A 15,632-nucleotide genomic window follows, 5' to 3' on the forward strand; every position below is an offset into this window, starting at 1 on the left:
TTATTTACTATACTAAATGGAATGAGAAAATAGGATGAAACGGTGTCCCATCTTCCCCCATCCTATACCATAAATTTTACCCATACAGATTCGGAAATTATAAAATGACGTAGCCAAGTTCGTTTACACGTCAACATGTACTTAGCGTTAAAAAGGCCAGCAATTATACAAATCCGATATCGAATTGGGGATAAATTACTGACAGTGGAAGTCATTCATTGGGTAGCGTTGTTTTAAATGGGTTAATTTACAACTCATACTAAAAGGAGTGTAGCCTTCAGATAGTGGGCGATTACGCCTAAAGAAATACAACTTTGAATGGACTGTAATTACACAGGTTTTACGAGAGCTCGTATGAGCTGTCATCTGAACCAGCTCATTCTAGCTATATATGTATATACGGTCGAGTGTGGGGAGCTTTTTTTAAGTGGTTTACTGCTATTTGTTAAGTTAAATTGGCTTTTAAGTTACATCTGTATCTATACAGCAGTCTGTGTTAGTAAATTGTGAATTTAAAACTATTTAATTTTTTGCAATAATATAGGTTACAGAAGAACGATTTAGGAACTGTATACGAAAACTAAATTGTTAAACGGAACGAATTTTCCATTTTAAAACCTTTTTTGACTATTAATTTAGCACTCAAACTTTAAAAACAGCCTAATATTTGGGTATTTTATCATTGCAGGCAAATAGTAAAATTTCCCAAAATGAGTTTTAGGTTTTCTGTTCTGTGTTTTGTTTTACATTTAGTAAAGGGACAATTGCTAGTCAACGAGAGACAAGGTATGTTTTTGTTAGTATGTTCGTAACCTACTATTCTGTATCTGGACTTTTATGTTTTATGTTATTAATGAATAAATAAATGAACTTATTTATCCTTGCATGGCGAGGCAACGACAGTCGTTATAACACGGGTGTTCTGTTTCATACATCTCGTGCCAGCTTACGAGTTACAGCATATGTAACTTTGTGGGTATTTTTGAGGGTGATTGTTATTATTTTTTATAGTGTATGGCAGTGTATTTACGATGTAACGTGTTTCGGATATAGAACTGTGGGGTAAGATGGGATACCGTTAGCAACGAAATCCCATATTTCCTGATCGTGTTTTAAACAATGAAGGGCGTTCTTTTAGATTTTTCTTTGTTTTCTATTAAATGGAACGAAAAAGTGACTGAAAACATGTCTCATCTTACCCTACCCTACTATACATGTATCACTCATTTCTTTAAAACTTGAAACAGGTAGAATTTTACTACACGAAACGTGATTATTTAATTGGATACAAAAATTAAAAATTTAGAAATTAAAATTAAACTACAACGTTATCTGCATAAATCCAATAAAACATAGAACATTTCAATTTTTATTTTCCTTCCGACAATAACGGAAAAATTTATTTAATTGCGATAAGCAAAAGTGAGCACTCGAAACAGCGTGGCGATTACATCAAACAAATTTCCTCTGCATTGTTACAAATACATTGCCTATTATGACGTCATAGAAGACGATCCGTTGAATTAGATGACTAGTCTCACCAGTTCAAATTAGACAACTGACAATTAGTTAGAACGCTCACGGGATTTTTAGATCCCTACTAACTGTCTACTTCTAAGAACTTAGTTAATTACTATTTACGATTAGTTAATACGACCAGAGTTTTACGCTTGGAGCTGTAATACAACACAACCGCTTAGTAAACAAAACAACTGCAATAACAACTATATTACATGAACACACATAGGCCTACGAATTTTTTTAAAGTTATGAATAAGGCTTGTCGAACAACAATTAAATTCGTATAATCTCTGGCTTGCTATATGGTAGAGTGGGGAAGATGGGACACATTTTTATACTATTTTCTTGTCCAATTTGGTAGTAAACAAAGAACATTAAAAGAAATATAAAACCGTATCCTTACAACTCTCATAGACCGTTGCTATTTGTTTAAAACACGATCAGGATATTTTTTAAAACACGGTCAGATTATGTGCCAAAGGTGTTCCATCTTTGCGTACCCTACTATGTATAACCGAATCCTCACCACTCTTTAAGTGATATTAATTGTTAAAACGATTAGGAAATAGCGCAGTATGTGCTAACGGTATATCTATCTTGCCCCACAGTACTATATGTATGAATGTAACTTGCTTTATTCTGAAAACCTCGTTATAACACTGATGTTCTGTTTTATACACCTCGTGCCCGCTCACGAGTTACCATGTATGTATTTTTTCGGTATTTTTTACATATTTTTGGCTAATTTTTGCATTTTGCATATTTCAGAATGTGGCGGAGAGTTTTTCACGACGAACGGTTCTATATACAGTCCGAACTACTCACTCGGAAACTACCCCCCAAATGCACAATGTGTGTGGACCATTACTGTACCAGCAGATAAACGAATCCAAGTAAGAATTTAACTATATCCGTAAATTAACTATAGTAACCTATATATCTCTACTTGTATGACACTTTGCATAATAGTTTAGGTCCATAAAACATATGCTGGCCAGTTTTAATACTATGACATTGACAGCCCATATGTAAAATACACTTTTACTTCTGACATTACTGAAACCAGTTTTAGATTTTAAACCTAAACGCTTGGAATAAATAAAAACGTATCCTAAATACAAACTGTAACGTTTTTTTAAAAATCTTGCATATTTTTAAATCTAATGTTTCACAGTTTGACTTTCCCACAATGGATATTGAAATCGGCCCCCCGGATTGTTTATTCGATGGCGTTGCTATCTACGACTACAAAGCAGATGGAAGCAAGTACGATTTACCTCTTGACCACCTGGATTCTTTAGGCATGACAAAATACTGCGGAAAATCGACATTTTCAGACATCATTAGTACAACTAATAAGGTTGATGTCGTCTTTACTTCAGACGAGAGCGACGAAGCAAGCGGGTTTCATTTGACATGGGTGGCCGTGCCAATACCAGCAGGTATAGTACTCGGTCAAGTTAGTGTTTTAGCCTTTTTTTGCTTTAACAACCAAACGTGCATTTTAGCGCAATCAAACATATAATTTACAATCAAACTTTATTTAGTTCAATTTTGCATCTTCGTTTAGATCAATTCAATTAACTTTAAAAGTTTCTATTTTAGCGCCAATCAAACTTATTAAATCGAAGGTATTATTAAATCGAACTTTAAATTTCAATATCTTAATTTTTTTAAATTTTTTAAACTTTTTTCAGACGAGTTCAACTGCACATTTGAGACAACGCTTTGCAGAGGATGGGTGAATTTAGGTTCACTTTACGATGAGTTTGACTGGGGGATTAACTCTGGAAAGACTGTTACCGCTGGCACAGGACCTAACTTTGACCACACACTCAAGAACGAAAGTATGTATCATCCAGAACTACAATTACTTTGTAGCAGTTTATGTAAAGCTAAATATACGATAGTTTGAGTGGACGTTTCAAGTCACGTATTTATCACAAAGATATAAATTCCAATGTGAAGGGAATTGATATGTACGAACTTTCTGTATATGATTAGGAGAAAATGCAGCAACAATTCTATGCTGTATTGAAAATTGCTTTAAATTTCAATGCATTTTAACCAACGCATGTATTTTCGAAATTTTGGCAAATTTTCACATTTGATAATATTTTTAACTGTTTTATGTTACAGATGGAAGCTACGCATACGTTGAAGCATCAGCGCCACAAAAGCTAAACCACCGAGCCATGCTAAGTACACCGTACGTTAACTTTACTGCCGAAGACACCGGAATATGCGTACGATACTGGTAAGACAAAAATTCATCACAATGCCGACACATAAATATGTACAGCTTTTCTTTGTTTTCTCGACAATGGTCCCTATTATCTAAATTGTCAGCCTTGTACTACAAAAAAACTTTCGTTGCCCTACCACGCGGGAAAAATAAATTACATTCTTTATACCAGGTATCATATGTTGGGTGAAAATATTGGAACACTAGCAGTCGCTGTTGAATCGAACGGGACAAGTACAATTATGACGTCATTAGACGGGCAACAAAGTGAACAATGGTTGCAGGGCGAACTACAAGTGCCAAAACAAGACCTTCCATTCAGGGTAAGATATATATACATATATAGCAGGTTGGGGTAAGATGGTTCATGTTAATTTTACAGATATAGTAGATTGGGATAAGATGGTCCTTGTTTTCTTTTTATCGTCCGATTTGGTTGTTAACAAACAAATTTACAGATTTATTTAGATGTATTCTCACGACTTTAAATAGCGTTGTTGTTAGAATAGGTAAACACACGATTAGGAATTATGAGATATTATGTGATAACGGTATCCATCTTACCCCATGTCGCTATAAATATGATATTAATTCGGTGTGTTTTTATAACACACAATACCATATTGTTACATCTAAACATTAACATAGTTTTTTTGTTCCCAATCAAGTTTTTATACTGCCTTGTACAATAAACTCAAAAAAACACATTCAACAGATTATCTTTATCGGTGTACGTGGAGGCGGTTTTCGCGGCGACATAGCGCTGGATGACGTCACACTTGTTCGTGAACCGTGTAATTACGTCACAGAGACAAGCACAGAGGGTAAGAACGAACATATTCAATATATGTTTATAATCGAGCATATAGACAGTAGTAATTAATAGAAGGTATAAACAGACATGTTAATTACGCGAATAAAATAACATTTAAAGAATTATAAAATGTATCTTTACGACTCACATATAGACCCTAAAATTGTTTAAAACACGATCAGGATATTTAGATATTACGCGCGAAAGGTATCCCATCTTACCCCACAAAACTATATAATATGCCTAGCAGCAAGGTCAGGTAATTTAATGTTTTGCTTATGTAGACTTTCTATTCTGTTATATATATTCCATAGCGGCAAATGTATAGTAGGGTGTGCGAAGATGGGACAACTTTTCATTCTATTTTTGCGTCCTATTTGGTAGTAAACAAGGAACATTCAAAGAATTCTAAACTGTATCCTCACGACTCCCATAGACCGTTGTTAATTGTTTAAAACACGATCCGAATATCTGAACGTTATGTGCTACCAGTGTCCCAACGGTTACGTATTTGATAGCTCTTGACCATGAATGTATTTCGTTACGAGAATCGTTTTCTGGATATTATCTGGTAAAGGTGTCCCATCAGTTTCGTTACGAGAATCGCGCATAGATCAGAAACAAATTCACGGAATTTAATCACAGCAGTTTTTTTATATTTTCTGTTTTTTTTTAGAAACTACAACGGCTGGATTCGTTGAGCCTCCTATTCCAACTGTTGCAGGTAAAAAACATTTTTTTAATAAAACAGTGCTATGGTATATCCCTACCTATCTGTGTGCTTCTGTAAAATATTTGTTACTAGTACGTTGGTTCTGCTACATAGAACCGTTATTTTTGCGTCTCTGGTTAGCGCTTTCCTAACAGCGTTCATTTTAACTTTGAACATCACTAATTCTGGCCTAAATTTTAAAACGTAACGTTTAAAATGAAGACAAACTAACAATACATATAGGTTATAAATTCCGCTTCAAATCTGACTAGAAATTTGTATTTTACGGAACTAAACATTACTATTTAAATAGATTGCTTGGACAACGAGTACAAGTGCTCATCTGGTTTTAGCTGTATTTCTCAAACCTTTGTATGTGACGGTGTGCCTGACTGTTTGGACAGCGATGACGAAAATAACTGCGACGGTAATATGACGTTCATGGTTCACATATGCTAGGTTTCAAAGTAGCCAAACTTTGCAATAATATTTATGCTAACTATAAACAATCTATTTAACTAAACTGCCGAATGGAATCCGGTATTTAGTAATTTCTTCGTACAACCCTTTAACAAATCTAATGGTGTTTAACTGATCAAGAGATACTCTAAAGCGCCTTCAGAGCACGTATAAACTGGAAAACCGAGTCAAATATATTTAATTTGCTAAACTAGCGACCCATTTGCTTTACAGATGATTTAACTGGCCTTCCCCCAATCCTTACAAACGTAAACACCACCCAAGTAACCATCACCACCCCACAAACCACAACCATGGACAAGACAACCATCCCAACCTTGCCTATTACAACCGAATCTACGTCAGAAATGGTGACGTCATCATCTACTCCGTCTGTGACGTCACCATCTACTCTATCTATGACGTCATCATTAGCCACGACGGTATCAACTGTAGCAATGACGTCATCTCCCATGCCAATTACGACCACAACCACGGCGCCAATGATGTCATCAACAGAGCAAATTACGTCATCAACACCAGTAGTGACGTCAACAACTCAACCACCTACGTCATCACATATGGCTATTGAAACGACAGGTGCTACAACAATGGATCGCGTCAATGCTACTGTCATATTCAGATCAACCGTATCTCCTAGCATTACAAGTACAGGTATATGAATGTATGAATGTAACTTATTTATTCTCGCGTGGCGGAGCAACGATAGTCGTTATAGCATGGGTGTTTTGTTTCATACACCTCGTGCCAGTTGATCAGTTACCAAATATGTAACTTTGTGGGTGATATGAATAAACAATGACAGCAAACAAAGGCTATGCGCATAAACGCTGTAATAAAAGCGAATGACTTATATTTCATAATTAAATTCTGTACAACCGCGATCCGTATCTTTGAAAATCCTTATATAAATATGTCATGTGGGATCAGAAACACAAAATAATTAGTATGCCCAAACGTATTTTCTGATGCCTATTAAGTGAATTTACTTATTTACCCTCGCATAGGTACAAAGACAATCGTTATTACACGAGTGTCCTTTTTCACATACTTTGGGTCCGCTTACGAGTTACCACATATGTAACTTTGTGGTTGATTAATGTTTACATTGTTTTTTCCAGTTGCGTCAGGTGTATGCGGAGATGATTCTGTTGCTTGTAGTGACGGAATATGTATTCCTATTATGTGGTTATGCGATAATGTAGAAGATTGTAACGATGCTGAAGACGAGTTAGATTGTCCAGATAAAGGTATTTTATCTACGCTTGTTACCAATTTTGTTTTAGCTCCAATTAATATGCGATTTGTTGTGCATAGTACTGCTGGGTCAGATTGGGAAAACTTTAACACATAGTAAATATGTCCATATTTCTTAATTTTGTTTTTACCAATTAACAACGCTTTTTATAGTCGTGAGGATACGTTATATAATTTTGTGAATATTCTTTGTTTACTACATAATGGGACGATAAAAGAGAATGAAAACATGTCTACTTTACAATGTGGACGGTTGTATGTACAATAAACCTTGTGTTTTCGTTATGTTGGCTTGTTAGTTATTTAAAATGTTTCTTTTTCAGAATCAACCACATGGCAAGATTACGGTGAATACGCTACAACCGATTCAACACTGATGATTCCTGAAGCAAGCACAACAGCTTTCACTACTGATGAAGTGCAAACATCGACTGTTGTTATATCCACAACTCAACCTACTATGCCTACGTCAGAGGCAACCACGTCACAAGCCACTACTACGTCACAACCAACTACAACTACGTCACAGGCATCTACTACTACGCCACAAACAACTACAACTACGTCAGATGCAATTACGACTACCTCACAATCAACAACGATTGCGTCACAGCCAACTACGTCACAGGCAACTACTACTACATCACAACCAACTACAACTATGTCAGAGGCAATTACAACTACGTCACAACCACCTACTACGTCAAAAGCAACCACTACCACGTCACAAGCAATAACCACAACTAATTCAGAGGCAACTACTACTACGTCACAACCTATTATTGCTACGTCAGAACTCGTTACGTCACCACCAGTGACTGAATTCCCCACAACCAAAATACCAACGACTTCAGAAACAACAACCACCGTGCCAATCCTCATAACAGAAGACCCCAAGGACAAGCGGTTCACTCCGAGACCAGGAGTTGAAGTCACAGATAGAGCTAACGTGTCGATGGTTATCGAAACAGATGCCCCAAGCACTGGTAAACGGGGAAGCGCATCCGCAGTTCAGAGCAAGTCGATGTGGATTTTGATAAACGCTCTGGTCGCTACTTATGTAGTAAAGGTATTCTGTAGGTGATGATTTAACTTTCTTTTTATTAAACCTGTATATTTATATTTGGTTGTAAGTTCTCTCGGAGAATTAACGAAATATGAAGCGCTATGTCAGCAAAGCGTTGATCATTGTTTTTAATTTTGAGTATACCTAACTAAATCTCCTTGTGGCATTAACTTTAATTTCGCTAATAATTTTAGCTGTATTTGCGAAAAACAATCGAAGTGGTTTATTTACACATTATTTCCCATGTACGTTTACGCTTTGAATTTTTTGTGTGTTTTATAGTTTTTTTATTTATACAACGTGGCGTTAATGACAATCATTATTTACTGATGTGATACGCTGCGACGTGAGACAACTGTACAATAAAAAATGCATTTATTTTAACATCTGTATTTAGTTACTGCGTTCAGAATGTAAAACAATCTAGGACCTATAGGTAGTAAGCCAGTGTTTTAAAGATCTTCGAATTTTGTAACTATAACAAGTTTAAACATATATGCATTCTTTCAAGAAAGTTTTAGCATGTATGGTTAATTCTTGCGCAAAAGTAAGATCAAAAAATGAATAAAAAGTAGGCTCAATCTAATATATTTTTATCGGTATTGTGTTCGCTTAAAATAACGGTATAGGTAGCTGGCGTTAATTTCCATCTGAAACATAACAGTTAACACAGTAACGTTTCGCTATAAAAACCCAGCTATAATGGCAAACCCTAAAAGATCGAACCATAAAGTGCCATTATTTCACGACGAAAAAACTGCAACGTTTTCATCATTTGATCAAAAGAAAATACAGTAGGGTGGGAGGAGATAGGCACCTTCAGCACGTAATATCCAAAGATCATCTTTTAAACAATTAACAACGGTCTATGGAAGTCGTGAACGAAAATACATTTTTAAATTTCTTTAATTGTTCTTTGTTTACTACCAAATGGGATGCGAAAAGGGAATAAAAACGGTCCCATTTTCCTCATCCTGCCATAAGAAATAGCAGCACTCACCTATCGGCCTATATGTCCAAAAAAAGACTCATTATTCAAAGACAGCATCTTCTTACACTATACTGAAGTATAACAGTAACTTAACTGCGCGAAAACGTTCAAATCGCTTCCTCAAAATGCAAGTCAACAGAGCAAGGCAGGGTTTAGGAGTAATAATTAATCAGCGTGGGCGCAGGAAAACGAATTCGATGCCAAATTGGCTCGCGCGTTTCACAAACGGAGTACAGCGGCTCGAACCAATTCACACAGACCACGAGTCTGCACTGAAGTCAAAATGGTAGTAAAGTGCGTAGATTATTCACTGCAGAGCGAATCAACTATTTTTAAGCCATTCTATTCAACCACATTTTAAAAATCACCCGTACACAACCCAAGAACACACATTCCCTAAATACGCTCAAGTGGTTTAGTATGCAATTACACACGAAGTTTATTTTAATTCGATGCAACAATTTTCACGACCGTAATATGAAAACATTATTACGTATTGCTATGTTTCCAAACTCCTCACAATAATAAAATACTTCATCTTATAGTGCTAATAAAGGGGAAACCCAAAATAAATATTTTAGGTGAATTCCCTGGTAATTTATAACATTCTAACATTTTTGGGCCATTCCAAAAAACAGTTTATTATGGATTAAGAAAAGTAAATGTTTAATTAGAAGTTATATAGCTAAAAACAACGATCCAAACTTCGTATTTAAAGGTTTACGCACGGTCGTTCGTCCTGGGTTAAGAAGTATGTAAACCTCAAAGAGGTGAAGTTCGAGTTAAAAAAATAACAAAATGCTTTGTAAGCCAAACCTGGACACGACCTTGTTGAAATGCGAGGTGAATTCATCGGCTGTTCTTGGTACTGGATGCTCTGGAACCACTTACAAAGCTTTACACGGAGTTTATGGAGATGTAGCAGCCAAACTGTTGAAATATAACAATGATGTTAACGGAAAAGCCGCAAATGGTAAATCAAAGATGCCTTAAAATCTAATAATCAAATACAAAAAAGTAATCACCTACAAAGTTGCATACGCGGTAACCTGTAAGCGGACATGAGGTATATAAAACAGAACACATGTGTTGTAAAAATTGACATTGCTCTGCCAAGTAAAATAAAACAAGTTACATTCAGTCACTTATTTCAGAAATTGATTTGCTTTCAAGCATCAATGGAAACAAGTTTGTTGTCAACTATTTTGGGTGGAATTACGTGAAACACTCTGGTATTGAATATCCATTGATTGTTATGGAGTATATGGAATGTGGGTCGCTTCATGATGTTTTGTATAAAGACTCTTCTATTGATTTTCATTATTCTCTCCGAAAAAGGTTAGGATTTACTACTCGTAACCTAGCAAAGAGATAAATAAAATGTTTGAAAGGTTGCTCCTAAATGTTATGAAAAACTCCTGAATAAAGAATTTTTGAGTTTAGTAATCATAAATATTATATTTTACTATAGGGCCATGAAAGAGTTTGCTGAAGGCCTTCGATTTTTACATTTCCATCTGTATGGCAAGCATCCTATAGTCCACTGCGATTTAAAGGTAATAAAACAAAAATTTAAGTTGTTCAGGATAACACGCAGACAGTTTATGGCAATACCGACAATGCCATTCTGTTACAAACTTAAATACATACAAATTAAAAGAAAAAATTTTTGTAATGTATGGCTGACAATTTAGACAACCCATTAGTGACTACTGGGTTGGAGCAATTTGCAAAAGTGTCTTGTCCAAAGACACATACGCCCACGTTAAACCTCGAACCCCCTAACTCTGGGCTAAACTAAAGCAGACGCGCTAACCCCTTTGCCACAGCACCAAACACATTATGAGTAATTGTAACCAAAACATCAATAATAAAAGGGAAACTTTTCTAGCCTCAAAATCTGTTATTCACTGCGGAAATGCATCTCAAGATCAGTGACTTGGGATCAGCTGTACGCTGCTGGACTGCAGAGCTTAAGCTGAAAGGAAATAAGGAATCTGTGTATGTTTCTACACGATACTGTGCCCCTGAACTATTTGATTTGAATCTTAACCAAAGGCTAAATCCTGTGGTAAATGGATTATATATTCATATTGTGTAATGTTGATCAAATTTGGAGCTGTACTTTTTAACAAGTTAGAACCAATTAATTAATTACTTAAGTGTGATCTGAATCTGTGAATATTGTTCTGGTAGAGATAAATGTATGGCTGACAAATGTGACAACTTAGACAATCCATAAGGAACCACTTGGTTGGAGTAATTGTTGTTAAGTGTCTTGCCCAAGGACACATACGGTCACAATAGTAGAAGTGACAAGTCTCGAACCCATATCCTCTAAGCTAGAGACAGGCACCTTTACCTCTGTGCCACAGGAGAGATTTAAAGAGCATACAGTTGACATTATGTAGAAAAGGGTTCGAGAACAAAATTGATGCTCAAAAATTGACAAATTGAATGGAAAAACAATGCAATAGGTCTAAATTAAAAGCCTTGTCGTTTACTATTGGGAAAGAGGCAAGCTTTAACATCTGGTGAGGTCTACGTGGTCGCACCCTGAATGTTGGGGTAACGGGCCAACTCTGGCCTAGATCCCAAGTCCCAGGGTGTGTCTTGCTGCAGAACCTCACCCTCATGGAATAGAATAGGCATAAATAAAAACATTTAAAAAAACAGCCAAAAATAACAAAAATCTTGTTTTGACTCCTTAGGTTGATGTGTACAGTTACGGAATAATTTTATGGGAGACAATGGTTCGTGAGGAACCATACAAGTATGCTAAAAATGATGACGTTATAAAAGTAGCTGTGATGACTCGTGCTAACCGACCTTCTGTGAAACCAGAATTCCTTACAGAGAAAGGCATTTCATATGATATGGTAAGATAACTATTCTGCCTAGAAACCATAAAAATATTTATGAAACAAAAATGTCCAAGCTTCTTGTAAAAAAAGTTGTTTTGTTTCGCTTTTTTATAAATTTAGTTCACTACAAAATTTCCAATGCTGTTTTACTGTCGGTAAGGTGTCATTGTGCCTTTCAGAAAACTGCCTTGATAGCTGTTTGTCCATCAATTTGGCATAAAACACCCTCCATGAGACCATCTGCTGAACAATTGACTCAATTGATAAACGAGTACTTCCCCTTTTCTCGGAAAGAAGCAATGTCAGAGGTGTTTTTTTATGGTTTTATCTCTCTGTTGGGGTTAAAATCTGAGCCAAACCTCCAGGACAAACATCCGGGAATGTCCGAAAATGTCTGGTTACAATGTGTCTGGGACAAGAGTATGGAACAGTCATGCGATGTACATTAGCATTCTGGGTGTTGAAGTATTGGGTCTATTTTGCACAAAATCTCTGATCCTTAATAAGGATTTTACCCATATATATTAGAAGGTTATTAAAATCTAAAGTCGCATGGTGTGTTACGCTGTAAGACCTCACTTGCGTAGAGTAGAAATATAATATTGACCATTTTATCCATTTTTCATTTCATTTTTCTAATGCAAACTTATATGGTTATGCAGGGAAGCAAATTTGCTCTGCAAAAGCTGCCAGAAGATCCACGTTTAGTACAAACTGAACCACTCACCCAACTTATTAAGCGGGACATGCAATGCAAGGTTACTGAAAATGGCGGCAACGATTTTTCAATCTCTATTCCCGCAAATAGCATGCTGGCCGAAGAAAATGTGACCAGCCCAAAGTTGCCATACGAGTCTGAATTTTTTCAACCTCAAGCAGAAAATTTTCAAGATAACACACAGTTGCAGAGGAACAACACACAAGCTGAAAAACGATCAAGAATAGATCTGCAAAGTCAAAGGCATGATCAGCCGGTGCAAGACTATGGGTTGAATATGGTGCCTATTTCCCCACAAAGACAAATGTTTCTTGACGGAAATTCTTTCCCATCTCGTTTAGATGAGTTGCCAGTTTCACCACCATTGTTGCAACCACCATTGCAAATGATTTACCCGGTTTCTGCATCTAACGACAGAGCGTTAGAATCCAGAGACCACCCAACTGGAAATATCCGGACTAACCATCGGAGAACAGATTCATATTCATGCTCAGAGACAGACAACTTCGTTCCTCACTGTGTGAGTGCTAAAGAATTCCAGAGATGTTATTCTACAGAGACCATGGCTACTGAGTACTCCAGTGCAAGTTTAATGGAAGACCATTGGTATGTGAATCTTCCCAGCCCCTTTAGTAGAGGCAGCCAGCGGTATATGACCTTTCATGGCTCAGAACGTCAGCGATATTATGGTTCTATTGCCAGATCAACTGGAAAGAGTCGAACAAGACCAAGTCAACATCAGGTAATTGAACAGTTGATTGATTTGATGCACAGTGTTTAACGCACCTGCCTCTAACCCAGAGGTAATGGGTTGAAGGCTTGTCGCTGCTACTATTTTGCGCGTATGTGTCCTTGGGCAAGTTACTTTACAACAATTGCTCCAACCAAGTGGTCACTAATGGGTTGTCCAAATTATCAGCCATACAGAACAAACATTAACCTACAAAGTTACAAACATGGTAACTCATAAGCTGACACAAGGTGTTTGAAACAGAACACCTATGTCATAATGACTGTTGTTGCCCTGCCCATGGAGTGTAAAAGTTTTTAATAAAAAAACCCACATTTCTGTAGGTGACGGAGGTTGAAATAAATTCTCCAACACGCTGTCTCATGCTTGGTGCAAAGAAAGTGGGAAAACATGAAATGGAAAATCTTTACAAGCATTTTATGGTCGCAAAACGACTTAAGGTAGATTAAACTATAGGCTATACCAGAAAAGTTGCAAAACCTCCTAAAATAGATAGACCAAAAAGCTGAAAAAGCTTGTAGAATAGATAGACAGAAAAGTTGAAAAAACTCTTTGGATAGATAAATATGAAAACTCATAGAATAGGTGGATAGGCATACTAAAATATTGTTTATCTGTTTCTTATATTTCAATTTTGTGTTGCATTACATTACAGAATGAACCATACAATGAATTCATTATTATCTCTCAAAAACATTATGAAGCTTACTCTCCTGCTATTGATGTCGTTCTCTTGTGTTTTGCGTGCGATGCAAAGAAATCTCTCGATCAATTGAAACAGATTTGGAGCAATTTTAGCCGGCTTCGAAACATGCAGGATATACCAGTAGTCGTTGTTATGACAAAGGCAGAGAAAATGAAAACGCAGCAATATTGTACGACCTACTCTCAAGGAAAGGTGTTTTCAGAAGCGTTAAATGCACCTTTCCATTCCTATACAACTGGATCAAAGCAAGACCTGGAAAAAGCATTCCAAATAGCTTATGAAAAAGCAAAAAGTAAATACCCTTTTTAATAGGCCATAATTTATCATGTTAATTAAAGAACTGAAAAAGGGGAATCAACAGCAAAACAACAGTTGTTAAAACATGCTATAGATAAAACGCGTGGAAAAGAGCGTCTATTAAAAAGTGTGGCTGTTGCACTGAAGATTTACTGTTTTGTCTTTTAATGATTTCCATGTCCAATTTGCAGCAAATTAACTTTTAGTAAAAACTAACACAAGCTTAGGCACCAAACTTGAATTTTTCTCTTTGCCGTAATCAGTATAGATTCTAAACAGCACTAATTCATGAGTGTAACAATCAACGCATTACCTGCATTTATAAAAATTTGGTGCATACGCAATCAACAATTTATAAAGTTCAATTGTTTTATTTCTTTTTGCGATGCCTATTAGCCTTACTAACATTATGCAAATATTTGTTAGAAACAGCAAGAATGTCTAGTTTTTATCTCAAGAATTACACCATATTGTTGAGCGCAAGTTTTATTGCTTATATTTTTGTATTTAACCAAAGCACATATTTTTAACATGTAAGTATTTAAATACAGAATGTAATATAAATCAACCTAAACTTTTGGCAATCCTTATATATAAAAACTTTTTTTAAAAAACTTTTTTAAAGTAATTTTGCCACTGAGTCAATAAGCACTTACTGCATTCGATCAAGTTTCTAATTTAATATGTTTATGCAGTACACTGACATGTTTTCTCTCATTAAGGTAGTGCTATACTTCGTGCCATTCTGTGTCTCACCCTCATAAACTTGTAACCTCTTTTCTACCATGTTGGTACATACACTATTTTTAAAAGTGCCTGTATATTTTGAATAGGAGTACTAATACTAACTCAACTGCAGTTATGGTGCATTAACTTTCTATCATTGCAACTAAAAATTGCTTCACATATCAATAAACTGAGAACTGGTATATACATGTGCTTCTGTAAAAGCAGGGGTTTTGTGACAATTACAGAAACAGCTGTCTTGCATATTTCAGGTCAGGCAGGGACATTGAACGAATGAATGTAACTTACTTTAATCTTCCCCTGAAAACGACAGTCGCTATAACACGTATTTTTTGACTGTCCGCCAGACATGTTATATTCTTGGAGAAATTTTACGATGGCATGTACTGCGTATGTCTGCAATGTGCATTTTTAATCGCAATGATATTTTACGAAAGTAACAGACACTTTTTGACTGTCACGC

At 36.0% G+C, this 15,632-nt stretch overlaps 2 protein-coding genes across 4 annotated transcripts; both read left to right on the forward strand.

The window, feature by feature from the left end:
- The first annotated feature begins 688 nt into the window (after nucleotides 1–688).
- Nucleotides 689–8,479, forward strand: LOC149725182 (uncharacterized). The gene is made up of 12 exons (XM_089892791.1): nucleotides 689–786; nucleotides 2,290–2,414; nucleotides 2,696–2,963; nucleotides 3,219–3,368; nucleotides 3,661–3,778; nucleotides 3,939–4,089; nucleotides 4,482–4,590; nucleotides 5,257–5,304; nucleotides 5,606–5,719; nucleotides 5,986–6,426; nucleotides 6,894–7,022; nucleotides 7,353–8,479. The coding sequence occupies exons 1-12, from the start codon at nucleotides 711–713 to the stop codon at nucleotides 8,111–8,113; spliced, it is 2,490 nt and encodes an 829-aa protein (XP_089748917.1). The 5' UTR covers nucleotides 689–710; the 3' UTR covers nucleotides 8,114–8,479.
- A 1,183-nt stretch (nucleotides 8,480–9,662) lies between these two features.
- Nucleotides 9,663–15,349, forward strand: LOC149725183 (uncharacterized). Of its 3 annotated transcripts, none has more exons than XM_089892793.1 (9): nucleotides 9,675–10,059; nucleotides 10,241–10,424; nucleotides 10,558–10,642; nucleotides 10,978–11,157; nucleotides 11,798–11,965; nucleotides 12,130–12,258; nucleotides 12,613–13,410; nucleotides 13,743–13,859; nucleotides 14,075–15,349. In XM_089892793.1, the coding sequence occupies exons 1-9, from the start codon at nucleotides 9,885–9,887 to the stop codon at nucleotides 14,432–14,434; spliced, it is 2,196 nt and encodes a 731-aa protein (XP_089748919.1). In that variant the 5' UTR covers nucleotides 9,675–9,884; the 3' UTR covers nucleotides 14,435–15,349. The 3 variants fall into 3 exon arrangements, with proteins under 3 accessions (XP_089748921.1, XP_089748919.1, XP_089748922.1); XM_089892796.1 differs by having other exon boundaries at nucleotides 10,044–10,152; XM_089892795.1 differs by lacking the exon at nucleotides 13,743–13,859 and having other exon boundaries at nucleotides 9,663–10,059.
- Nucleotides 15,350–15,632: the final 283 nt, after the last annotated feature.

This window comes from Ciona robusta, chromosome 14, assembly GCF_009617815.1.
Source record: "Ciona robusta chromosome 14, ASM961781v2".
In the NCBI taxonomy this organism is placed as follows: domain Eukaryota; kingdom Metazoa; phylum Chordata; class Ascidiacea; order Phlebobranchia; family Cionidae; genus Ciona; species Ciona robusta.

Excerpts from the sequence above, each read along its gene's own strand:
- LOC149725183 (XM_089892793.1), top strand. The coding sequence starts at position 9,885 with ATGCTTTGTAAGCCAAACCTGGACACGACCTTGTTGAAATGCGAGGTG. Across the intron at positions 10,060-10,240 it reads TAACGGAAAAGCCGCAAATG|AAATTGATTTGCTTTCAAGC; the intron begins GTAAATCAAAGA and ends CACTTATTTCAG. Across the intron at positions 10,425-10,557 it reads CATTATTCTCTCCGAAAAAG|GGCCATGAAAGAGTTTGCTG; the intron begins GTTAGGATTTAC and ends ATTTTACTATAG.
- LOC149725182 (XM_089892791.1), top strand. The coding sequence starts at position 711 with ATGAGTTTTAGGTTTTCTGTTCTGTGTTTTGTTTTACATTTAGTAAAG. Across the intron at positions 2,415-2,695 it reads CAGCAGATAAACGAATCCAA|TTTGACTTTCCCACAATGGA; the intron begins GTAAGAATTTAA and ends AATGTTTCACAG. Across the intron at positions 3,779-3,938 it reads GGAATATGCGTACGATACTG|GTATCATATGTTGGGTGAAA; the intron begins GTAAGACAAAAA and ends TCTTTATACCAG.